The 25,235-nt window shown below is 41.4% G+C and overlaps 4 protein-coding genes and 1 long non-coding RNA gene across 7 annotated transcripts; 4 read left to right on the top strand and 1 right to left on the bottom strand.

Annotated features, from left to right (window-relative positions):
- The first annotated feature begins 56 nt into the window (after positions 1-56).
- LOC117742436 lies at positions 57-1,265 on the top strand. Its single transcript, XR_004611035.1, has 2 exons — positions 57-389; positions 965-1,265. It is a non-coding gene; the product is annotated as an uncharacterized LOC117742436 (long non-coding RNA).
- A 503-nt stretch (positions 1,266-1,768) lies between these two features.
- On the top strand, positions 1,769-4,072 carry znhit3 (zinc finger, HIT-type containing 3). Its single transcript, XM_034550176.1, has 5 exons — positions 1,769-1,911; positions 2,532-2,563; positions 2,686-2,751; positions 3,150-3,227; positions 3,377-4,072. Exons 1-5 carry the CDS (start codon positions 1,775-1,777, stop codon positions 3,556-3,558), a joined length of 495 nt encoding a protein of 164 aa, XP_034406067.1. The 5' UTR covers positions 1,769-1,774; the 3' UTR covers positions 3,559-4,072.
- Positions 4,073-4,502: 430 nt separating this feature from the next.
- Positions 4,503-16,450, bottom strand: LOC117743098 (unconventional myosin-XIX). 2 transcript variants are annotated; one of them, XM_034550856.1, is made up of 24 exons: positions 16,144-16,450; positions 14,681-14,828; positions 13,815-13,963; positions 13,268-13,381; positions 12,469-12,601; positions 12,310-12,379; positions 12,107-12,209; positions 11,922-12,018; positions 11,735-11,811; positions 10,913-11,003; positions 10,646-10,811; positions 10,303-10,376; positions 10,064-10,185; positions 9,609-9,722; positions 9,037-9,213; positions 8,814-8,951; positions 8,605-8,712; positions 8,425-8,495; positions 7,830-7,903; positions 6,615-6,778; positions 6,279-6,408; positions 5,865-5,950; positions 5,190-5,513; positions 4,503-5,081 (listed from the first exon to the last, which is right to left on the bottom strand). In XM_034550856.1, the coding sequence occupies exons 1-24, from the start codon at positions 16,201-16,203 to the stop codon at positions 4,968-4,970; spliced, it is 2,904 nt and encodes a 967-aa protein (XP_034406747.1). In that variant the 5' UTR covers positions 16,204-16,450; the 3' UTR covers positions 4,503-4,967. The 2 variants fall into 2 exon arrangements, with proteins under 2 accessions (XP_034406747.1, XP_034406748.1); XM_034550857.1 differs by lacking the exons at positions 4,503-5,081; positions 5,190-5,513; positions 5,865-5,950; positions 6,279-6,408 and adding an exon at positions 7,600-7,743 and having other exon boundaries at positions 6,668-6,778; positions 16,144-16,402.
- A 397-nt stretch (positions 16,451-16,847) lies between these two features.
- On the top strand, positions 16,848-19,049 carry pigw (phosphatidylinositol glycan anchor biosynthesis, class W). The gene is made up of 2 exons (XM_034550064.1): positions 16,848-16,957; positions 17,398-19,049. The coding sequence occupies exon 2, from the start codon at positions 17,401-17,403 to the stop codon at positions 18,892-18,894; it is 1,494 nt and encodes a 497-aa protein (XP_034405955.1). The 5' UTR covers positions 16,848-16,957; positions 17,398-17,400; the 3' UTR covers positions 18,895-19,049.
- Positions 19,050-19,540: 491 nt separating this feature from the next.
- On the top strand, positions 19,541-25,027 carry ggnbp2 (gametogenetin binding protein 2). Of its 2 annotated transcripts, XM_034550791.1 has the most exons (14): positions 19,541-19,649; positions 20,403-20,528; positions 21,241-21,321; positions 21,406-21,659; positions 21,878-21,976; positions 22,148-22,261; positions 22,340-22,549; positions 22,699-22,873; positions 22,978-23,148; positions 23,255-23,393; positions 23,755-23,880; positions 23,980-24,128; positions 24,211-24,423; positions 24,685-25,027. In XM_034550791.1, the coding sequence occupies exons 2-14, from the start codon at positions 20,436-20,438 to the stop codon at positions 24,835-24,837; spliced, it is 1,977 nt and encodes a 658-aa protein (XP_034406682.1). In that variant the 5' UTR covers positions 19,541-19,649; positions 20,403-20,435; the 3' UTR covers positions 24,838-25,027. The 2 variants fall into 2 exon arrangements, with proteins under 2 accessions (XP_034406682.1, XP_034406683.1); XM_034550792.1 differs by lacking the exons at positions 19,541-19,649; positions 20,403-20,528 and adding an exon at positions 20,994-21,119.
- The last annotated feature ends 208 nt before the right edge of the window (positions 25,028-25,235 follow it).

The raw sequence follows: 25,235 nt of genomic DNA, 5'->3' as shown, positions 1-25,235 counted from the left end.
TAAATCATACAGTCCATATTCCCAAAGTAAAAAAGTGGCACAGCCGGGATCACGTGACTCCATGTATATAAACAAAGGGTGACCTCATCTGTTTACACGCTCCGAGACTCGCCTGGTAAAAGCCGCTTCATTCCGTCTCCAAATGGCTACAGACATGGAAACATTCCTTTCTTTTGAGGAAACATATTACGATCAATATGACTATTATAATATTCGTGAATACTCATGCCATGCTTGTGGCAAAGGGAGATCCAAGCGAGAAATCGAGCTGAACACAAACCGCCATTGTCCCTCCGGACACGAGAGGAAGATAGCAGAAAAATTTCACAACAGCGAAGTGAAACGCAGGAGACCCAAAATCGTGTCTTGATGGCTTTCGGTGTTTTCAGGTAACAATGTATTGTGTTTATTATTTGTTAAAATATTTGTTGTAATTAAATATGCAATCGGCCTTTGTGAAAAACAACCTCATTGGATATTTACGCAACTAAAGATATCCTGCAGACTAATGCAGCAAGCAGATTCCTTACATAAATGCCAGGTGAACAACCTACTTGTGTAATCAAAGCCACAAATACTTTTTTCTTTATCCCACCTATTACATCCCTCTAATATGCAGACCTGAGACGTATACAATGGATCAAGCATTTCCATTGTTGCATGTTTTTATTCCCCTTTTCCATTTTGAATCCTAATAAAATCAAACCATGCTCCGTTTGCAGCAAAGGTGGAACAATTGCTTCTTTATACCTTAAAATCGGATTTGGTGCGATTAGTTTTCAACATAATAGCTTATTAAAAAAAAAAAGAATATGTCAACATGGGTTTTGGGGAAATCGAGATGGTCTTTTCTGGCATTTTAGACCGAATGATTAATTAAGGAAATAATATGCGGTTGAATAGATAATGAAAATAGTTGCAGGATATGATTTGGCGTCACCATTTATTTCTGATCTTCACACAGATCCGGACACAAAGTCGGATTCCCGATGTTGACCATGGCCGAGGTTCCCTGCCTTCCCTGACCCGTGAATGGAGCGCTGTGACACCGGGAACATGCCCCGTAATCAGTCACGTGACACCTCTCCGTTCCATTCTCTGGCGCTATTACTCTCAAGTTACAGCCCTGCAAATGTACTTTGTGTTGAGCTATATAGGTCAGTGGTGTGTGCTTGATAAATGTATAGAGGTATGTAGTTAATTATGTAGGTGCTGAATATATTATACTGTATTTTTTATTCAATAAAAAACTGATGCTAACTAAACCAGCTTGGAGTGTTTTATGTATATTGCTCAGAAGGGAATAATTGTTTAGCTGGTTTAGTATGCATGTCTTACAGGTTTGTTACTGTTTTGTGTTTTTAGTTGTTCTAAAAGCAGAATTTATTCCTCAGTAATTATGAGATAGTAAGTAATAATTATGAAATAGTAAGTCAATATTATGAGATAGTAAGTCATAATTGTGATCTACTATAAGCTATTAAGTCATAATTAAGAGATGGGTGCTAATGGGATAATAAGCCATAATTATGAGATACTAAGTCAGCATTATGAGAAGTTAATGAGAAACTAATTCATCATTATGATATACTAATTCATAATTATGAGATGCTAAGTCATTATTTTTACGATAGTATCCCAATACTTACGGGATCTTTATTTTTTCATCAGTGACGAAAATGGGCTTCCACCATAAAAGTCAGATACCTTTATTTTGAAGGAAGGATTTCCCAACCGGAATTGATATGATTCATTTCCTGTTCCTCACACACGCATGAGAGGACCTGCCCTTCGAACATATGAACCAATTTGTTCGTCACTTATTTTGTTTTTACGCTCCAGGATGCAGTTATGCAGTGTGTGCCGCGAACACACACCGAAATACAAATGCCCAGCCTGCAAAATAAGATAGTAAGTAACTTAAAATAACTTTCTTAAAGCCTTCATTTAGTGACCGAGTTGTTTGGCTAAAGATAACACTATATCGACCATGAGCTAACGTTAAAAGCTAACACAATTAACCATTCAGTTGACGTGACAGTGCTGTAACTTAACGTAACGTTACGTTTTTAGGCATGCATGTCGCGTGCCACTTTAAAAACAAGGGGACGGCTGTAACTAAAAATGAAGAAACCAGAACGATATGCGCGTGTTCACAGACCGTGCTGCTGCAGTGACACGTGCAAAACAATTTGGACATCAACACCACATGGGACGGAAACCTACGTAGCTCCAAACGATGTGCGTGTTGACGTCACAGGTCTATTCCCGCTGTTGAACGAATCATACCACACATTGTTGTGATTGATAAATTAATTGATCCATTAACTCATTAATTCTCACTAAGTTAGTAATAACCTACTTTCATAATAATATATGGTATCCCCTATTTAGAAGGATCACATTGAAACTCGTGAACATTTTACAGTATCTGTACACTACCGTGATTCAGTATTATTATGGAGTCATTATAATGATCTGCCAGATAAGTGTCTGTTTTTAATTAGGCCTCTTTTTTCCCTCTCTTCCAGTTGTTCACTTGGCTGTTATAAGAGGCATAAAGGTAAATGAGCTTGAGCTCAGTTTATTAGTGATGTACTTATGTGCCATTTACACAAGCTGCGATCATAATCGGGACACATTGCAATGTTTATCCATCCACATTGAAATTCTTTTTGTCCTTAGACACTTGCCTCCCCGTTGAGCAGCCTGCACCGCTTGATCCCGAAGCTACGGGTTCTTTCAACTCTGGTATGGTGCTATTTCTCTGAGCCAGCAAGAGCACAAAACAAATAAAACCACATCATGGAATCACATGGTGAAGAAATCATATGGAGATTTTATGATCATCATTACGTCTTACTTTATAATAACAAGCATATCATGGAATACCTCCCCCAATGTAATCAAACTATTGACTTAATCTGATTACTCTATCTTTACATGCATTCACAAAATGAGTTAGCTGGCAAAACAATTTTTTCTCCAAAATTACACGTTATTTTAATCTATTCAGTACTTTTGATTTGTCAAGTATTTAAGTCAAATACAAAATGAGGCTTTGTGAGACTTAACTGATTGAAATAGCAGTCAAATCTGTTTCCGGCCCTGAGTGAAAAGCATCATTTTTTGCTTTCCTCTCTTTGCAGAGACGTGGACGGTTGAGGATCTTCTGCATGAAGAGGACATCGTTGACAAAGCGCCTCTGCAGAGGCTCAAGCTGTTAGGTATTAATCCAACAGCACCTTTCGCCTGTTCTTAACACTTGGCAGCAACATCATGTCCCATTACCCAAAATGTGTATTCACTCAGCCACATAAATTAAGTAAAAAAATACATTAATGTGGGTAATTTGTGTTTTCTTATTTCTCTACAGGTCAGTCGAAAGAGCTCCGGGATCTTCTTTGCAACCCCCACCTGAGACGACTACTGCGCTCCATTGACAGCGCAGACAGCAAAGACGTTGCTATGAAGGCCGCCATGCAGGAGCCTCTGTTTGTTGAATTTTCAGATCGGTGTTTGAAAATTGTCGAAAATGAAGACAAATCATTGAAATGAAGCTGATGTCTTGTAAAATTGTGCCTGCATTAGTTTCTCAGATCACCTTTTTGAATATATTTTTTTATAAAGTCAAGTTCCTTTAATTTGTCGATATATAATCTGTCTTGATACAGTATTTAGAGTTCAAACACATACTGAAATATTGTCAAGCTATCGCTTCCCGAGTCGAGCCAAAAGGCTTTACAGTGCAGCTATACAGGTTACTTGTGGAACAGCTGATCACATGTAAACGAAGTTTAAACTGAAAGGAAAATGGATCCATTATATTTTTATTAACACCGACTTTTAAATATTAACATTTCAAGTTATACATTAATCCTTTGGTACACTGTACACATTTCAAACCGTCATGACAGTGAATCTTTAGCTGGAAAAAGGTTAAGCACAAATGAAGATATAAAAGGAATTAACAGCATCTGTGTGCATAAGATCAAAACCTAGGACTAAACATGACATTACTTAAAGCAAAAGAGGTTCTGCATAATAAAATTACAAATATAGTATAATCTGACACTCATGGTTCGAGTTCTCAAACAACACTAGTGTAAAAGTACTTGGATTAACGCTTTGGACTGCAGCAGTTTAAAATACACAATGTGGTTTAGGCAATTTTTTTAATACACATAATATATATATATATATATTATATATATACACACACATATGTATATATATATATATGTATGTATATATATACACACACATGTATATATATACACATATATATATACACACATATATATACACACATGTATGTATATATACACATATATATATATACACACACATATGTATGTATATATATATATATATACACACATATGTATGTATATATATATATATATACACACATATATGTATATATATATATATATACACATATTTACATGTATACATATACACACACACATATATATATATATATATGTATGTGAGCAGCAATTTCAATAAACCTGGGTTCAACCTTTCCCTGTTTCACACGAGTAATGTGTGTTCTCGATGTCCGTATGTGAGCAGGTCAGAGGTTGTAATGTGCAATATGTGCTTTACATGTGCAATACTTGCTTAATACACCCTTCCTCCCCCACACTCCAAAGAAATGCAGGCTGTTGTGATAGAATCTGCATCTGACGGTGTAGATTTTCTTTACACTTTTTTTTAATCCCTGGAGCCTGAAGGCTACTACAGATGATTTTGGTAAGGTTCACAACACATTATCTTACTGGTGGGGTGGAAAACAAAATGATGCCAGGTTGCATCCAAATGTGGCATTCTTCAAGAAAGCTGTGAATGATTCAAAACATTTAACAAAATGACAGCAGGTCCCTTATTATGGAAGAGCAGACGCTGCACTGCAATAACGTGTCCGTGAATTCCACCTTAAGTGTTCAGCAGAGTGGGAACGCTTACAAAGTCTTCTCTAGCAGGATGGCGTTGAACCCCGTCACGTCACTCTTCATGTCTGGTTGCCTGTCAGCGTAGAGAAGTGGAGATCGCTGATAGTGCAGCTTTACAGATCCCTGAGAAAAAAGGAAAAGTTGATTCTCAAATGACCAAAGATAACAAATCATCCGGATGACCGATGACCAAAAACCTGATTGAGGTTAACCAGAACCATGGGCCCTCACCTTGGGTTGAGCCCGTATGGAGGCGAGCTCCTGCGAGAACTGATTGGGCTTCACCGTATACGCCCCTCTCTGGGAGGGCAGGTGGAGGGAGGCCATCACAGACACCATCTTCTGGAAGCCTGTGGCTGTCAGAGACATGGTGATGGACGGGGCGGAGGCCAGAGCCAGGCCCATTGGCCACCCTCGCACTGTGACGGGCTTCTGGATGGAGGAGAGCTGCACGGAGCCCCGCTCCCTGATAACAGGGTTCAATACTGGCAAGTCCTCCTCCGCAAGGTCCTCTGCGTCATCTAGTTCAGCCTCGGCCAAGGATTTCAATAGGGCCTGCCACAAAAACAAAAATACTTTACATATAATCTATAACGCTACATTCATTTGTGCACATTAATAAACACTACTATTGCTACTGCTAAGACTATTGGTAGTCCCTGGAGAGATTTCGCATTGCTCTCCTATAACATCGGAGTGTCGGTGAGATCATTATTTTCTAACGCGACACCCACAGATTGTCTTCAGCACCAACTGACGTTGACTCAGGGGACATCACTCGAGGATATTCACAAGATTTATCGCACATCACTTTGGAGCCAAAAAAAAAAAGCTTCATACAACTTTGAACCATGAAGAATGAGCGAGAAAACACAAGATCCGATATGTGTTCTTTAGAAGTCTCACCCTCCACTTCCTCCAGGTGTTCTGGATGACTGCAGCTGCTCTGTTGCGTCTCTGGACACACCTCCTGACCAGCCACGCCCGCACCACTGTGGGGAGGCATAAAACACATTCAGCACACCTAACCAAGTCATTCGTTCTGCAAGTGTAATCTTTGCATTGTGGAGACAAAGGTTTATGTCCTCCCGTTTAGAACATCGGTCATCAACAGTTAATCAGATGAGCTGTTGTGGCAACTGCTGCTGCCTTCGAAGGGATAAACCGTCAGCCTGGCAAACATTGCGTACCGACTGTGCCAGCTGGTTCCTGTTGGCCAGACATTCAGGTCAAAGCCCGAACGTCTGGTCAGTGGGAGTGAGGTCACAGAGCTCTACAGAGTCCACTCAGTGCTACCTGGCCCGGGCATTAAGAGTTTACCTGCTTGGATCAGAGTAGCAGACTGATGGCGTGCGTGATGTCTGCGACGCCGGTGCTTCAGCCAGCAGCACTGAATGGTGAAGGCACACTGGGACAGGATCTTCTTCCTCTGATCCTCCAGCAAATCTAACTGCGAGACAACAGCCGGGCAGGTCAGTACTCCCAAAAAAGACCAGAGCCCTTATTTGGTCTACAGGCCTCTTAAGCAACTGAAACACCAACAGAGACGATACGACCAGATCGAAGAAGAAATTCTTGGCAATTTGTCGTACTTCATCTTATTACTTCCCAAGCATTTCTGTTCCAAGTTGTACAAATGATGTCTAAATGACTGACCATCAACTGGGTGAGAAACACTTTAGTCCTTCCGCAGTGCACCCATGAATTGGGTTTTTGTCCGTCGAGGTTGTGTGAGGGGTCAAACGCCTTGTGCTGTAGCACGACGCTCAGGAGCTTCTCCACCGCTCGCCGGAGAACGTCGCTGCCGCCAGCCTGCGCATCTAAGAGGGACATCAGAACATAATTCAAGTAAGGACATAGTATACAGTCAGTGAGGTAAAAACTGGTGAAGCATGAGAGGGAGCACAGAGAAATCCATCAGAATCAACAGCACACGGCAGTTTCCACAGATTCCGATACGATGACTGAATTAATCTTTCAAACCTGATTCAGTGATTAGCGAGCAGGTTCCTTGAACATTCATGCAACAAGACTTGAGTGTACAGCCATGGTGGCTGAACAAGGCACTAGTTGAGCTAATTGCTAACAACAATGTTAACAAGCCGATGTTGAGCAGGTACAATGTTTACTATGCCCTCTAGCCTTTGTTAGTTTGCATTAAAGTACAGCCGAGGCTGATGGGTATTTTAATAGTTTTGCAGGTATTTGGTCATAAACACATATTATTTCACCTCATGGTGGCACAACAGGAGAAGTTAGGGAATCACCAGAGTTATTATAGTTCATCCTGAAGAAGAGGAATTTTATGCTATATACTTTTCACTAAAGTCCTCAAAGTTAAGCATCAGGATGATGCTAGAAATATAAGGGGATCACCAAAGTCAATAAGATAGTGGAACATTAATGTCTGTACAAAATTGAATAGCAATCCATCCAATAGTTGACATAATCCAGTCTGGAACATAAAGGCAGACACACTGACTGACTTGCAGACAGACCAACAGCGCTGCTGGCATGGCTAAAAAGCAGCTAAATAGTGCGTTAGGATGACTTTAAGTCCAAGCATGCATTGATAAGGAATGAGTAAATAAACACGATAGATGCAAAGCAAGCTCCGATAGTCAGAGGTTCATGCATTTACCTGGAAAGTTCATAAGAAGTTGCAAATTTGGTTAGAAAGCCTTGCTTTTATACTCCAAATGGAAAAGTCCCCAGCAGAGTAGAGAACTGAGGGTCACATTTACTAAGAGGGCTAATGAAGGGAAATGTGAATAAATCAGCGGACCTAAAAAGAGGAAATAGAATCAATCTTTGTCATCAGTAAACATGCCAAATGGACTGTCAATTGACCCCACAACAAACTGAACTTACCAACACTCCCCGACTTGAACATGGGATGTTTTGCGATCAGTCCATAACGTTGCATGAAGCTTTGGAAAGGAATTCTGTACAACAGAAAGGACAAGTCAACCAAAATCCAAGAAAAACAACACATAAAAAGGATTTGTATGAGTTACTTAGATATTATTAACCTATTGGATGGCGATCAGCCCGCCCCCAGTATGGAGAAACAGACAGCAGTACGGGGCCTGAAGTTATTCATCTATCTCTTCAAGGTTTCAACATTCTTTTGACAAACTGTAATTTTACCTCAGAACTGCTGCCTCGAGCGAGAACTTGTGTTACGTGTCACGTGTTCTACTTGGTAAAATTATTCTTTATGTCCATGGAGTCTTGTGGCTTTAAATAGAGTATAGATGAATAGAATGGCTTCAGAAAGGAAAAGATAACTGTACAAATATTTATATAGCAGTAGATTGCTTTGCTCCTGTCTGCTTCTCCAAACTGGGGGCAAGCTGACTGCCATCTACTGTGGGTCGTAACACACCGACTATGTACAAGTACCTCATACAACCCCACTTTATCTCTTTAAGATTAAAAGTTAAGAAAGACACTTATTTTTTACCTTATTGGAAAGCCAGCAGCACTGATATGAATAGTCTCCACGATGCCACAGGCCTCCAGCTGCATGATAACCTGACAGTAGTCAGGGAACAACCATTAAAACCTTCCCGTTTTTTTGGTGAAAATAGAAATCATTGCCTCCGTTGTGACGGCGGCATGAACGAAATAAACAAATATCTACCTCCTCCTTTTTGAAGGTCAACGGCTTACAGTCTGGGTTAGGTTTGATGCAGCGAGTGTAGTGAGGAGTTGTGGTGTGGAGGATCTTCATCAGGCTCTCCAGAGAGTTCTGCAATCAAGACATGAATCAGTGCCCGGACTAAACCCTCTAATCTACACACCCCCTCTAGCTACTGTAACCTGTGATAAAGGCTTTACGTTGGCGCCCACCTTGAACTTGGAGACCACAGTGACTTTACTGAGCCCTTTGGTAGTTGGGTTCTCAGTTTCCTTATCAGTGAAGATCTGATGAAGCAGGGGGTTGTCAGACTTCTGAAGCAGGCTGCTGAGCTCCGGTGGCACTGGGTCCTAAAACACAGAATCCAGGTGGAGACGAGCTGATGAATCTGTGGTGAACTCTTTGAACACCATTTTAAAAAGGTTGTTCTCACACCTTGTTTTTCTCCACCATGCCCTGTATCTGGTAGTGGACTTTGCCAGCGTAATGGGCCACAGTGAAGTGGGGCTCCTTGCTGAACTTGTCCCAGCTGATGTTGGCGTTATCACAGAGCTCCTTCTCCAGACGAACACGCAACGTCTTTGCGTCCGAGACTCGATTAAGTCGACTCTCCTGTAGGACACGCAAGTGTAAGGTTGTCAACCTTCCATTACTACAGATACATTTATTATTATTATTATTAAACGATAAATCAATGTACGGATCAACCAAGAAAGTGAATGCATGGAAATTAACGGTTAAAAGGGTTTGGGGGGGATTATTTGTCTGCGGTTGTTCTATAAAAATGACATGACTTCAACATAAAACAAATCCATAAAATGTATTATTTCTTTCACTTTTAAAACTGTCCAAGTTGTTATTATTTAGGGTTTTTGTTGTGTTTTACCATTATTAGTATGTGCCATTTGTTTTTTTGTAGTATGTGCCGTTTTGTTTTCTTTTGGGTTTACGGATTATGAAATACATTTTGATCAATAAAATAAAGATTAAATAAATGACCAGCATACCTCATTAAGAAGAGAAAACACACTGACAGGACTTCCCTCAAGAAGATCCAGACAGCTCTGGTTGTCTTGGTATTTGACAAAGGACCACTCCAACCCCTCTGACACATATTCCTCCTGGGAGAAGCAGAGATAAACATAAATATTACATTACATTTCATTTTGCTGACATTTTTATCCAAAGCGACTTACAATCATGTTACATTCATAACAGACACAGCTACAGGGTTAAGTGTCTTGCTCAAGGACACATCGACTAGGGTGGGGATTGAACCGCCAACCCCCCGATTGAAAGACAGACCTGCTAATAAAATATGTGTTTCACGTCACACAAGGTGCGACAAGATGTTCATCAACAGAGATTTCTCGAAGCGTCCTGAATGTCTGATGTCTGCCCATCAAGCAGAGAAACTACGGCTCTCCAGCATCTCTGCATGGAGAGTTGATGGACGTCGTACCTGTTGAGCTCTGAGATAATGAGACACAAAGTGCTGCTGCAGTTTCTCGTTGGCGTAGTTGATGCACAGCTGCTCCAGGTTGTTGATCTGGAAACATTCAAACCCGTACACATCCAGAACTCCTGGAGATCACAGAGAAGAGAGGAATGTGTGAGCTGATGAGCAGAAACTTTAGGAAAACTAAATACAAATAGATATGTATTCATATTCAACAAAGTAAAAGATGATAATGTCTTTACCTATGAAATTGCACCAAGTGGATTTGTCTGCACATATGCTGTTGTTGATGAATGTAACCAGCCAATCGAATAATCTGTGAGAAAAAAGAAAAAGACTTAACACTCTTTCCCCAAATAATAGACAGCCTGTAAATACAAAGAGTGATTTACAGACACAACTTCATCTCTATTTATTGTAAACAAAAGGACATGATGGTTTAACATTTGAGTGTTTGGTGGAAAAGAGTGTTTGGGGACAAAGTCTAAGTCACAGGACAAAAACAAGCTTCTGCATGGCCGGCCGCCTTTCCACATAATATTAACACATTGCCGTTTGATCTGGTGATCAAATCCTCATTCTTACTGGGCGTAGATGACCTTGGCCAGGCAGTCTCTCCTCATGCTGCACTCTGCCTGGGAACATGGCTTGAGGACGCTCTGCTTCCCCGCCTTCAACATCCTCACTCTTAAACACATCTGAAGCTCCTCGGCGGGGACGCACAGCAGCTCAGCAGCCCTCTGAGAAAAGTCTAAAACACAGAGCGGAGTGAAGTATTTCATGTTTGTCCAATTCTGTACTACTGAAAAACTGGAGTTGATTAAATATCTAAAACTAAATCTGATCCAATACCTTTAGATTGTTCATCTAGGTTACAAGGTTGTGATTCATCCGTTGAAGAGTAGAAGTTCACATTCCCCAACTGCAGAATTCCTGCTAATATCTGGAATGCAACAATCAGAATAAAACAAACCTGTTATTTATATATATATATATATATATATATATATATATATATATATATATATTTATATGGACTCAAAATGTATGAACAGGTAACGGTTTACTTCAACCCCGATATTGATCATTTTATAAGCAGTATATAATCATTTAGAACACATAATGTGTTATAAACACATTAACAACAATAGGGCTGGGTGATAATACGAGACATTGTGATACACGTCGCGTAAATTAATAATAACAAGCACATACTAACTCAAATTTCTATGAAATATCCAACTCAGATTACGCCATTGTGTGCATGCATGTAAACAGTTCTTAATAAAAAAAAAGGAAATACTCATTAAACTATTTAAAGTATATTAACTACTTATTTTTAAAGTACGTAATTTACACAGGGGTATACAAAACGATGTGGTTAATTCATATAGACCATCTATTCATCGACTTTGCAGAAAACATGGTATATTAGAGATATGAAATGATTATCTTCATAGAAGAATTTTAACATATACAGTAGATCTGATAAGTGTTTAATAATGTATTTATCAACAACTGTAACTCCTCCTGTGTGCACAAATAAATAAATGCTGGTGCATAAACATATTAAATCCATAATAAATACAAAAAAGGTTGTTTCACCTGCTAAAAAATGTAATTAAACGTGTTTTTAAATGCTACATTTTGGGGGTTAGATGAATAATACCTTACCCTGAATATTTGTCTCTGCCTTTCTGTATTAATGCCCAGATGAACCATAGCCTCGACAGTCTCATGAAAACAATCCTCTGTAAAAAAAAACACATGAAGAGTAGGAACTTGTAAGAATCAACCCAAGAAATTGTATAGAATAAAAAGACAAAGCATGCTTAAATACACATGAAAATTAAATACCAACCCTCAACAGTTTTTTCTGAATTTGGCAGCCACACAAAACATTGCCCAGGGGGCATCTTCCACTCCTTCCTCTGCTCATCTGTGGCCATTTTCATCATCTGAAAAACAAACATGCTATCAGCATCTGCACACATGAATATGGTAATATTAGACTGAAATACCACACGTGCAGCCACGTTACCTCACCTGGTAAAAGATGTGGAAGTTCCTCTCATTAGCCAGCTGGCAGGCCACCCTGGACTTCTCTAGCAAATAGGTTTGCACAGACGCCCCCACTAACAGCTGACACCTTCATGTAAAAACAACACGTTAAACCAACCAACAGCTTGTACGGACGCTACCCTACGTGATGGAGAAGAGAGTGCAGCAGCAGCAGCAGTTGTGAGTACCTGTCCAGCTGGAGCTGGATGTACTTTCCAAAGCGACTGCTGTTGTTGTTCCGTAGCGTACAGGCGTTGCCTACATGGAGGGTGAAGTGGTGACTCAGTGAATGTCTGCAGTTGTTGCATTTACATTAACGAGACACCAGCAATCATCCATTATCTCACCAAAAGCTTCCATGATGGGGTTGGAATCCAGCACCCTCCTCTCTATCCTCTCCACTGTGTCCTGGCTCTTCACCACTGAGGAGGAAGCCGCCACGGTGGCGTAGTATTTCATCAGGCAACGAGACGTCCATGTCTGCAAAGAAAAACAAATCAAAAGGCCGCTGACTCTTTTTCTACTGATCCCCTGACCTAATTTACAGCAATCGCCACCGTTTGCAATGTGAGAAGGGAAATGCCCGCCACAAGTGCCCCGAGCACAACGTCAAACTGTTCGCTGACCTGCAGGTCCTGAGAGGTGACAAAAAACACGACTTGCGTGTTTATTCACCAATCTAAAAAGTTGATCAATTAATTTAATCAATTAAATATACCAATCGCTTCAGCTCTCCTCACGTTACTTTTTACATTTGTTTTGGGACCTGCTCGTTGCAGTGGTGTTTTCCTCAGAGAGGAACTGCCAGCTGCGGTTCATGCCATCTTAAGAGATTTTTCCTTTTTCCCCAATTAATCAACAAACCAGTATATGAAATAGGAAAAACTAAGATGAATTGCTATCAAATTTTACTTATTGTTTTCAATTTGCTTATTCGGCCCGACAACAAAACCCCTAAACGATTAGTTTAAAAACTGGGACATAAGAGAAGAGCAAAACTTTCAGAAGCTGGAATAGTTTCATTCAAAATAAATCACTAGTGCTGCCTGAAGAAGAACAACAAGACATCCCTTCCGGTTCGGCCAATACTCCAAGAAGGTTACTTTTATTCCTGAAGCGTAACAAACACACCGTGTGCCAGTTTACCTTTCCTGCGCCGCTCTCCCCGCTGACCACCAAGGATTGGTTCACCGGCTCCAGCTGGCCCTGGACATTCCTGTAGGCTTCTTCTGCCACAATAAAGATATGTGGTTTGAACTCCTGTTGGCAAAAGAATACTTATTAAAGACATTGGTCATTTCAGACTGCCGGGAGAGCCGTCAGTGACTTCACGAGCTTCCAGAGTTTAAGAAATTTGACTTTGAAGATGTTGCTGAACAAAAAGGAAGCAGACAAGGAACTGGAGGATGTATGTTTGCCAAGAAAACAGCAAAGTTGATGTTTGTATGCACTTTGAAACTCTACAAAGTTGGAAAACATTTGACATTTTAATGAATTATTGCTTGATACTGACTTATACCAGTTGGGTCATTTTGTAAGGTCTGCATTAGTGCATGACTTATTCCTCTGGAAAAGCCAAAGTTAAAAAAATGCACCCACCAGCCACACCACAATCCATCTTCCCCCAACATAATAATAAAAAAGCCCTGTAGAGAAATAAACACAAGTTACAGTTGTTACTTCATTTAAATACCTGAGGCTGAGGAGCGCCGTGATACTCCTTCATCACATCCAGGGTGTAGAGGTCTGGGATTGGCTGAAAGGGGTTTAGAGCCACCAAGGTGCAGCCAGCATGGGTGTAAAACACCTTCACGCTGTACCTGGCCTGCAGGCATTTCAGCACTAAAGGAGGAAAATATGAAATATCTTTAGACATTAACAGGAAATAACACCAGAATAGACAGCAGCATTAAAATGGTAAAGATATGTTTATCTATAAGAAAATGATCTATAAAAAATAACATTATCCATATTAAAGATGCAGCATAATCAGCTTTAAAACAAATATCCTACAGCAATTTCACACTGTCACACCCTGACCTCTGCTGTTAATAACCTGTACTGTTATGTTTTCTCCCTTAAGGGCTGAACAAACCTAGGACCTACAAACCTAAAAATAAAAATCTACACTAATAGTTTGTACATAGACACTTAAAGATATTATGATTCATAAGTTTTGATTCACTTGGCTGTGGCCCTGCTGTACAGTACAACATTCTTTGTTTTGAGGAAGCATGAACAAGTAAATCATGCCCTTGGCTCACTCACCTGAGTGAAACTTGATCCCTCTCATTGTGGACACTGCAGTAACTCATGCATTCTTATTTCTCTTTATTGTGACCCAGCACATTTTATCTTGATGTTGGTTAAACAATACACAGCAAATGCTGCAATCCAAGGTGACATGAGCTGGGAAACACTGCGTCACACTGGCTGTGTTTTAATAAATAAAAGACTACGTTGATGCAGCGCGTCAAACACTCAGCACTCACTAGAGATTTAAGATTCATGCCATCAAATTAGGTGGAAGGGGTACTTTGTTGATCAATCATTTCTTACCTGTTGATGGGGTCACTGGGTTGACTTTGGTGAGGTCGTCATAAGTGTGGAGTTGGTCTTCATCAATGAGGAAGGCCTGGATCTCTCCCTCCAGTGAATCATTTAGGGGCGAGGGAGGAGAATGGACTTTCTGGAAAAATCCTTTCTCCTATGTGAATGAGGAAATACGTTATATTAATATTTCAATTATGAACTGACACCTTGGTGATAGTAAAAGAAGATTTGTAAAACACACACACATTATATATATATATATATATATTTTTTTTTTTTTTTTTTTTTTAAACATTACTGATAGACATGTGCAAGATGATAACACAAAAAAAAGAAAATTGTGTTTTTATGCATATTGTATTTGATATTCCCACAATCTAGGGCACAACATAACAAACCAAAACATTCTGTTGGTCCATACAATCTGTCAAACCTTCCCGAGCTATGAAGTGCTCAATGCGTGTTCATGTTGTTATTCTTGGCTTTGAGAGAGCTGTCAAACATCATACAGAAGATGTAAATCAAGAATTCAGTCTTTCATCACATGCTATTCATTTCATTGATAGCTCAGTCATTACATGTGTTTGCTCAGAGCCCCTTTGGTCCACGTGTCAGGTGTAATTAATTCAGTCACAATAACTTCAGACTGACAAATGGAAGTCTGCTTTAACCTGCCACGATCCCGATGGGAAGGACCTGCTGCCTGTCAGCAGCTACTAAATGTGTGCAGACAGATGTAATCCAAATCGCAGGTAGCCTACATCCCATCATACATGTAAATAGTCTTCATGTAATTGATTCAATGCCTAATGGAACACAAATACATATCCCAGTACACAATACATTACATATCTCACACATAGAGTGATTTCTTAAGTGTTGATTCACTTGGTCCCTTTTCCTGTTCTGCTGTTCTCAAACCAAACTCCAGTCAGAAATATGGCAATTTAGTGAATGCCGTTTATATCCTAGCAGCCAACGTGCTCTGAAGATGTGAGCCACAAAAACGTCACAACAGCACGTGTAAAGACATGACACTGATAATAACCTCTGCTTCGACAGCATTTAAACGTGCCAAAACAAATTGACTTCGGTCACGTTTCTCAGTGCGTGTGCGCGCGCGTGGATGCGTGTGTGTGTGTGTGTGTGTGCGTGTATGCTACTGTTAACTTTTCCTTCAAGGTTGAATTGAGCCACTACATTTGGCGTCATTTAGTTTACTCCACGCACGGCGGACCAACGACATTTTCATGCGGCGCATTTAACGTTAGATGACGGCGTTATTCACAGGTCCATTAAACACGTTACAACTAGTTTGAATACGAACCAGCCAATCAGAGGTGGCCGTTACACGTTGATAAAGGTGACATTACTGCCGGCCTGGTGACCTAATCATTGACTTTTACATTCTCTAAACCGAAAGGGAAGCCCTCTAGACTAGCGTGGACGGGTCCTCCTCGCGTCCTTACCTTTCCTCCTCCATTCCTGCGTCCTTCTCTGACGATACGTCGGTTGTCCGCAGAACTCATTGATTTTACCGGTTACCGTTGTGTCTGTCTTACAAGTCAACCTACAACCTGGACGGGAACTACGCCGATACTCTAATTAAGCCCCGCTGTGGAGTTGTTCTTCACTGCAGTACTGAGCCTCAATATGTTCCATTACTGTCAGACATTCCTGGTCCGCTGCTTCCCGACTGCCTCCCAAACTCCCGACTTCACACTTATTCCCGCCCTCTTGCTGACGCTTCAGGGGCCCAGCTGTCCGACCGGTGTCCAAAATTGGCTGATAATTACACGGCTTTGGGTTTCCTTGAAATTACTTTTACTTTAAAATGTAACTTTAAGTCATACATTTTAATGCCACTTAACATGACTTAGAATTAGGACTTTATATTTGTCATTTTCTAAGAAGTTTTCCTTTTGATTATCTAAAAGGCGGAACGAGCATTAATGACCATCATGTGTTTATCAGTTCCTCCTGAATATATATACTCTAAACCAGAGCTCTTTGACCGTTATTATCATGATATATTATATTACGGGGTGTCTAATTACAGTAGTACTGTTTTTCAGAGGACACTTTCCAGAATTGTGTTATGCTTGGAACTCAAGTCCTGGTCACGTTGGTGAGTTTCCAGAAATTCGAGTTTTCCTGAATGCGTCATGAGGCCGTATGCGGAAGCGTTGTAGCTGTCATCTTGCTGCAGGTTAGCATCGCGCACGGGAACGTCAAGAATTTTGTGAGCCTTCATTTCCGACGCCTAACAGACACACATCCGTGGTGAGTACTAATAACTAGACACGGAAATACCACGATCACGTATTAAACGTCGCAGAATAGATGAGAGAACCATGACCGTGTCTCGTGTTCGGTGCTAGTCGAAAAAACTATCTGAGAGGGTGATTTTTCACTTTGTCTCACAATGTTCTTTTGTATTAACAACAACAACAAACAAAGCTTTAGCTTTTAGCTTTCGTTCATAGCTTTAGCCGAAAGTCAGCATATCAAGAGTTGAATAATTGATGCATCTAGGGGACACTTTGTTTTACCTTTTACACTCAGGAAGCGTATAAATAACGTTAGGGCTGTACATTCATTGTGGATGCTGCCATGAAGTCCCACATGTTTCAAATGTTGTTTCAAGTTTCCTGTTGAAAACGTTCATATTTACTCGTCCCGAAATACAGTACATGTTATTAAAAGTATGTGAATGTTTGCAGGCCATGTCTCAGCGGGACCTGAAGGAAGCATTTGTCAGTAATCTCAGTGGGACCAGTCTGCAGGAGGTGGCCCTGGGCTCCTTTCTCACTCCACTGTGCCTCATCAGCAGAGGACTGATTTTGACCCTGTATCATCGGGCCAGGGGGACTCTTCCGCTGCCACTCCCACTGATTTCACACCTGCTTCTAGACTTCTGTGTGCTTATCCTTCCCCTCGTCCTGTCATGCACCGTTCTGAGCGACGCTCTTCGCCAGGTCATCCTGAGCCTGGGCTTCGTTTCGACTTGTGTGTTTTGCTATATCTATCGTGTTAGCAGCCATCGCTCTGCTCGGCACCCACAGAACCCGGTTGGCACCTTCCTTCAGAGTCACGTTCAATTCGACCAGCTTCCCTTTGTGACAATCTTCCGAGTGTTCGTGAACGTGAAAACAGCCATCAGCATCCTCGCCGTAGACTTTAGTATCTTCCCAAGGCGATATGCTAAAACTGAAACCTATGGGACAGGGGTTATGGACTTTGGCGTTGGAGCGTACGTCTTTGCAAATGCCCTTGTCTGTCCAGAGGCACGAGGGAAGAACATCTCTGGATCCAAGATGAATCACATTGCAAAGCAGGTCCTATCTGTCTGGCCCCTGGTTGTTCTTGGTGTGGGAAGGCTGGTGAGCCTCAAAATGTCTGGCTACCACGAGCATGTGACAGAATATGGCGTCCATTGGAATTTTTTCTTCACACTGGCCATCGTCAGAGTTGTGGCATCTGTGCTATTGGCCATTTTACCAGTCAGTCGGTCATGGGTTATTGCCCTTCTGATCAGCGGATTTTATCAGTTCACTCTGGAGACATCGGGGCTGAAGGATTTCCTTATCCACAACAATGACAGAGAAAAGGGATTTCTGCATGCTAACAAGGAGGGTGTATTCTCTGCAGTGGGCTATGTAGCCATCTACCTGGCAGGAGTTCAGGTTGGACTCTATGTGATGCAACCAAGATCCCTTGTTAGGCAGTGGCTCAAAACACTTGTTAACCTCTTGTTGGGAAGTTGTGTCCTGTACACTGCTTTGTACACATGTCAGACACTCGTGGAGCCGGTGTCTCGGCGCTTAGCTAATTTATCTTTCTGCCTCTGGAGTGTTGCTCAGTCTTTATTTTTTATGTCCTGTCTTGGCATGGCTGATATGGCTTTACTGTTTTCCAAAAGAACATCAGGCTGTCACTTTATACCCTCATCGTGGAATCTGCATAAGAAACAAGCAGACTCGGTCTCTGACAAAAAGACAGGTGAGATAGAAAGACACTGTATTGTTCAAGCTGTCAGCAGGAATCAGTTGTTATTTTTCCTGCTTGCAAATTTGATGACGGGATTGACAAACTCAATAGTGGACACACTTGTTTGCAGCAGCTCGTTTTCTCTGTGTGTTTTGCTTTCGTATATGTTCGTGAATTGCTTTGTAATATTTGTTTTACATCATTGGGGAATTACAGTGAAATTCTGGTAAAATTGCATTCATAAAACTACAAGGTTCATTTGGGTATTTTGAAGATTTTTGTGGGCTAGAGGGACATTCTGTAAAGCTGAAGATACTATTGTAAATATTATGTTTATTTATGTAAATAAATGTATGTCTTGATGAAATGGTGTCTCAAAATAAGTGACAACTTGCACTACAATAAACCTTTAAGCCAAACATGGAGTGTTCTTACTGTAAATTATTTTATTTTTTCTTTGTATGTATAAAACAGTTTGTTGTTGCTGCTAAGCATATATATAGATAACATATTTATAGATAACATATTTATATGTATGATATATTTATATTTATAAATAACATGTAATATATAACACATTTATATGTGTATATATATATAACATATATATATATGATTATATATATATATATATATATATATATATATATATATATATATATATATATATATATATAGAGAGAGAGATTATTTATATAAAACTGTTTAGTACAAAGAAACAAGCAAGTAAAAAATAAAGGGAAATTTCTTAAGGCTCACGCGTTTATTTTAAACAATGTATGTAACAACTTTAATTGTGTGAACGACGCACTTTTCTCTTTCACAAATAAAGCAATAAGACGCCCCCTAGAGGCCACGTGCATTTCAACATCAGCGACGACGTTTCGGGGCAAAGGTCACATCAGTAATGAAGATTCCGCCAAGGTAGCAGCCTCACTCACTGTCGCACTTGTTTATTATTTTTAAGGGGAACTTTGAGAAGCACGTAAGTACCCACAATGAGTGCTTTTATTCAGACGCTCCTTTACTGTGTCAAGGTGACACATTCGGGTTTAATGTAAACGTTAGTAAGAGAAGCTAATGGGAGTGACAGTTGCTAAATAGCCATCCACCCAGTCCAACTTTATATATTAGCCGTGTTCCAGCTCGCTAACGTTAGCTTCAGGGCAGCGATGCTAACAAGTAAGTTAGCCAAGTTTGCTGGCATCGGCGGGGCGTAGACAACGATTTCAACACTGCCCAACACTGTACATGTAGTATTTGTTAATGTATTATTAAGTTTAGCATAGAGTAATGCTTGAACGTATTGTGCTTGAACGGCTTCCTTAATTTCTAACATTGAATTGGCAAATTATACTAGCTAGCAGGCTAACAATCACCGGTTAGCCGCCTGCTTGATGTTGCCCAACACACATAACCTAACGTTACATCCTTTTGGCGTTAGCATGACCTGTGGTCATCGTTTAAACTACTGCCCAATACAGCTACAAATGGTGCTCTCACACTAAAACATTATACCATCTCTCTGTTGGCTGTTTGTATTTCACCATTAATAACGTCACATCAGTAAATGGTCTGCGTGTTGTGACATGTGGTATGACCTTTTGTTCTGTAAAATAGCTCGTAGTGACAAGGCGATGCTGCAGTTGACCCACAATGACCCGCGAGATATATTAGCATTAGCGTAGTGTAACGTGTGTGTGTGCTTGTGTCACCACGGTGTGTTTGTCATCTGCAGGCGAGCTTCATCACAGCCAAACTGGAGGAGGTCATGGCACGTCTGGTGGCAGTTTGCAGGGAAGGGGAAGAGGACTACCCATTTCTCTCCAGGCAGATTCCCCTGTATATCGATGATAGTCTCACGGTCAGTAGGCTTTTCCGTGTGTGTGTGTGTGTGTGTGTGTGTGTGTGTGTGTGTGTGTGTGTGTGTGTGTGTGTGTGTGTGTGTGTGTGTGTGTGTGTGTGTGTGTGTGTGTGTGTGTGTGTGTGTGTGTGTGTGTGTGTGTGTGTGTGTGTGTGTGTGTGTGTGTGTGTGTGTGTGTGTGTGTGTGTGTGTGTGTGTGTGTGTGTGTGTGTGTGTGTGTGTGTGTGTGTGTGTGTGTGTGTGTGTGTGTGTGTGTGTGTGTGTGTGTGTGTGTGTGTGTGTGTGTGTGTGTGACCACAGGGAGACTGTCTTTAGAAGCCACAGGTGTGAAGTGGGCTAACTCAATCATAAGCCACACGTGAGCACTCAACTGAGTTGATGTCCAGAAGCAAAGGCGTGGTTATTACCAAGCACTGATCATTATCAAAATGTGTAGTCCCCACCTCACAAACTGTTTTTCTAGCCTTCTTCACAGTCTATTTGACAACTGAATAAAGAAAACTTAGAGCGTAGACAAATAAGTACAGATGGAAGACAACAGGCTCTAAGCAATGCCATCTCAGTAAAAAACGCATATACATTTTAACAACCGTAAAGACACTCTTGCCTCATTATTATTATTATTATTATCATCATCATTCTTGAAATTAGTAGTCACTGAGAATTTCCGTCATGTGTACATTAACTGTTGTATTTTGTCTCTTGTCGTCAGATGGTGATGGAATTTTCTGACACCGTCTTGGATGTTGACAGCCAAGAGATAAACGTGTCTCATTGGAAACAATTTTCCGAGGTGAGTAGTTTTAATTTTCCGTGCACGGGAGCTGATCAGTGTGTAGTTTGTGGTAACGGACGCATGATTTCTTTGGCCTTTTAGTACCACTCCAAGTTGAAGCAACAGGACTTGAATATCGCCATGATGGTGACATCCCGAGAGGTGTACGGTGCGTTATCTCAGCTGGTGCCGTGCGTGGGCTGCAGACGAAGTGTGGAGCGCCTCTTCTCGCATTTAGTGGAATCGGGGAACCCAGCCTTGGAGCCCCTCACAGTGAAACCCACGGACCTGCTCTCTGTCACTAATGCCTGCTTAGCAGATGTAAAGAAACTCTACACCCTCTTCTACGTCCACGGGTAAGATGCAAAGAAAGTGTGTTTCTTTCATTTTCACTGCCAAATCGATCACACCATTTATCAAAAGAGAACAGCTAAGGCTAAACGTTTCTCATTGAATATGAGCAAGTGCTTTTGGTAGGTGAAAACCGAGAGAACCCAAAAAAATCTTAACTTCAAACTTTGCACATACTGAGTTTGAGTGTTAGACAACTTTCTGTTTTCTTTTTCTTTTAAAGGTCGAAGTTGAATGACATGATTGACGCCATTCCAAAAAGTAAAAAGAACAAACGCTGTCAGTTACACTCCTTAGACACACACAAACCTAGACCGTTGGGGTGAGTAATGTTCCTATTTTTGTTTTGTTTGAGCATCTCCAGCCTGCAGAACATCTGTGTCATCATCCCCCCCCCCCAATGGTTTTATATGCAAACATTAGTTGCAGGTTTAAGATATGATGACTGTGCATTGGGATGGCATAGCCATAATAGTGGTATGTTTGCTTCCAGGGGAAGCTGGATGGATGTGTGGGAGCTGATGTCTCAGGAGTGCAGGGACGAGGTGGTGCTCATTGACAGTGCTTGTCTCTTAGAGACACTGGAGACATACTTGCGTAAACACAGGTGACGTGTGACTCATAGCCTTTTTCTTTGAGGTTTGGAAAGAACCCCATTGACTGTGTATTACTTTCTTGTCTGCAGGTTTTGCACTGACTGTAAGAATAAAGTGCTGAGGGCGTACAACATCCTGGTGGGGGAGCTGGACTGCAGCAAAGAGAAGGGGTACTGCGCTGCCTTATATGAGGGACTATGCTGCTGCCCCCACGAACGCCACATCCATGTGTGCTGCGAGACTGACTTCATTGCTCACCTCCTGGGCCGGGCAGAGCCCGAGTTTGCAGGAGGCTATGAGTAAGTTCAGGTTCCCACAGTGAATTGTACATAGCTCACGTTTAACATCGAGCAAGTCCGTTTCATTTGAGGCATTTTCCGTCATGCCATGTTCATCTCAAAGTATTTATACATTCAGTTGATGACATTGCTTCTTTTTTTTTTTTAAGACGAAGAGAGCGACATGCCAAGACAATTGACATTGCACAAGAAGAAGTCCTGACCTGTCTGGGTATTCACCTGTATGAGCGGCTGCACAGGATCTGGCAGAAACTACGAGCAGAGGAGCAGACCTGGCAGATCTTGTTCCACTTGGGAATCGATGCACTACGCAAAAGTTTTGAGGTACTTCCAAGTCTGTGTTTGTATGGTATAATTTCCGACAGATTCATCAGATGATGAATGTATTACGGCTGTGTGATAATGTACTTATTATAACGTGCTCCTAGATGGCTGTGGAGAAGATGCAGGGCATCAGTCGGCTGGAGCAGTTTGTTGAGGAGCTGTCCGAGGAGGAGAGGGCCAAAGAGCTGAAGCAGGAGAAAAAGAGGCAAAAGCGAAAGAATCGTCGCAAAAACAAGTGTGAGGACAAGGAGGACAAGGAGAAAGATCTGGTTGAGGTGCGTGTGGGACCTGAAGCTTTCCTTGCACATAACTGTTTTCATCTGCAGCTGCACATCTGTTTGCCCGTGTTTATTTGAGTCCGTCGCATTTGGTGTGTTGCAGGGTTCTCTTGAGTCTGTGGAAAGCACTTGCAAGGTCTGCGGTAGCCCTGATGAGGAGAAGGAGGAAGAGGCCAGATGTGATCAGAGCATCGCCGCCAGTGGAAGCACTTCCTGTAGCTGCACAGACAACATCAAACAGGGTAAAAATGCACACAGGCTCTTCTGCGGTGTAATACTGTAATACACTTTGTAACTTGAAGTTAGTATCTTTTTCACACAAAAGTATTGTCCAGTTCTGTCATTTTCCTGAAAATCCTTTTATTAAACAATTTAGCTATTTTTATTAGCTTCTGCTGAGGCTGAAGAAGAGTAGACGAGGCTGTCCAGCTGATGTTTGCTCCACTCGTTTCTGGTGCATCGAAACCACCTCATCTTTGTTGCACTTATAGACTATTTGAAAAAGTCAGGAACAGTTTGTATATTTACAGTTTTTCCCCCACGTTTGAACAATGACCCATTTAAACCTGAGTTGTATACATGTTTCTCCATGTGTTTCTACAGATTTGACCCCCCATAGCAATGGTAGTGACTGCGGCTACTCCTCAAGTATGGAGGGGAGTGAGCCAGGATCGCAAGAAGGTTCTTATATTGCCTGCTCTGAGGGAATGTGCAACCATGGAGATGCAGGTGTGGTTTGAGCAGCTCTGAAATACTGAGAACCATGTTAGGGTCTTTTTAAATATACCTTGCTTTACTTACAACTGTGTCTTTGTCTACCTTCTGCAGTAGATGAGCCAAGTGCCCATCAATGTGCTGAAGACAAGGAGGAGGATGGAATAGACAGTTGTGTGGACTGCTGGCCACACTCTGTGGAAAACGCTCAATGCAAGAGTAAAAAGAAGAAAAGGAAGGGCAAGGGTTTATGCAACGATCAGGTGGGCGAACAAACTGTAGAATTCATATCCTGAGCGGAATATTTAACGCTATGTCTCATCTAAAGTATGCATATTTCCACAGGGACAAAAAGGCGACGGTTGCATGTCGGATGGGAACGTGACAGGCCACAGTCCTCCATCATCACACACTTGCCAAACCAAAGAAATACTTTCCTCCTTATGTGGCGACGCATTCGCCAGCATTGTGCTGCGATTACCGTGGGCAGCAACTCGAGCTAACCTCAGCCTTGATGCGAGGCCTCCAGAGGGAAACGCAAGTCTCAAGGAGCTTCTGGTCAGTGAGAAAAGTAGTTTAAGATACTCAAAGATAGGAGACAATTTGACTGGTTACGGCTCTGTCATGCTACTGAGCCTTTATGCACAATGATGAGGCTCTTGAACTGGCAAAGTACAAATATATCTGCTTTATGAAATCGTATTCTTTATATTTGACTACATTTTATTTTTTTCCTCATGAGAATGAATGAATGAATGAATACACTGGTTTGATTGTGGCTCTCATGTAACCGCCTGCACGGCTGTGTTCCTGACACAGGAGGATTCAGAAGTGACTTCAGATGAAGAGAACTGTCTGACGCAGGATGAAATCCAGGCCTTTTTGGAAAGAAACCGGTCCTTCTACAACAACCGCCTCCAGTACAGACAACTCCTGAAGGAGAAGTTCTCCAACTACTGCCATGCCACTTAGTGGAGTAAGCCAGTCTGTGGAAAGTGGTTTACCACCACCAGTGTCAACTAAGTGCACTAATGGCACCTACCCCTGGGGAAAACACTTGTGACCACTGCTGCAACATCTTTAGAAAAGATATAATGATGAAATACATGTGATGTCTTGATCAGACATTTCTCCTTTTAAAGTAAACGTGATTCTAACTTTCGGTTGGTCATCTGTCTTTCTCTCTTTCTTTTTCACTTGCACACCAACACACTTCTCCATCATTTCTTGGCCACTTCCTCACATGTACTTGTTCTCTTCGACCAAGCCTAGCTATTTGTTGTTGATCCTCTGTAGGGTAACGGTTGTCGGGTTGGAGCACAGTGGAATCCTTAATCTCTCTCTTCTTTGCAAGCTGTGATATTCGGGAT

Source organism: Cyclopterus lumpus, chromosome 14 (assembly GCF_009769545.1).
Source record: "Cyclopterus lumpus isolate fCycLum1 chromosome 14, fCycLum1.pri, whole genome shotgun sequence".
In the NCBI taxonomy this organism is placed as follows: Eukaryota; Metazoa; Chordata; class Actinopteri; order Perciformes; family Cyclopteridae; genus Cyclopterus; species Cyclopterus lumpus.
The sequence above is the reverse complement of the archived record's forward strand: the minus strand, read 5'-3'. Positions and strand labels throughout refer to the sequence as shown.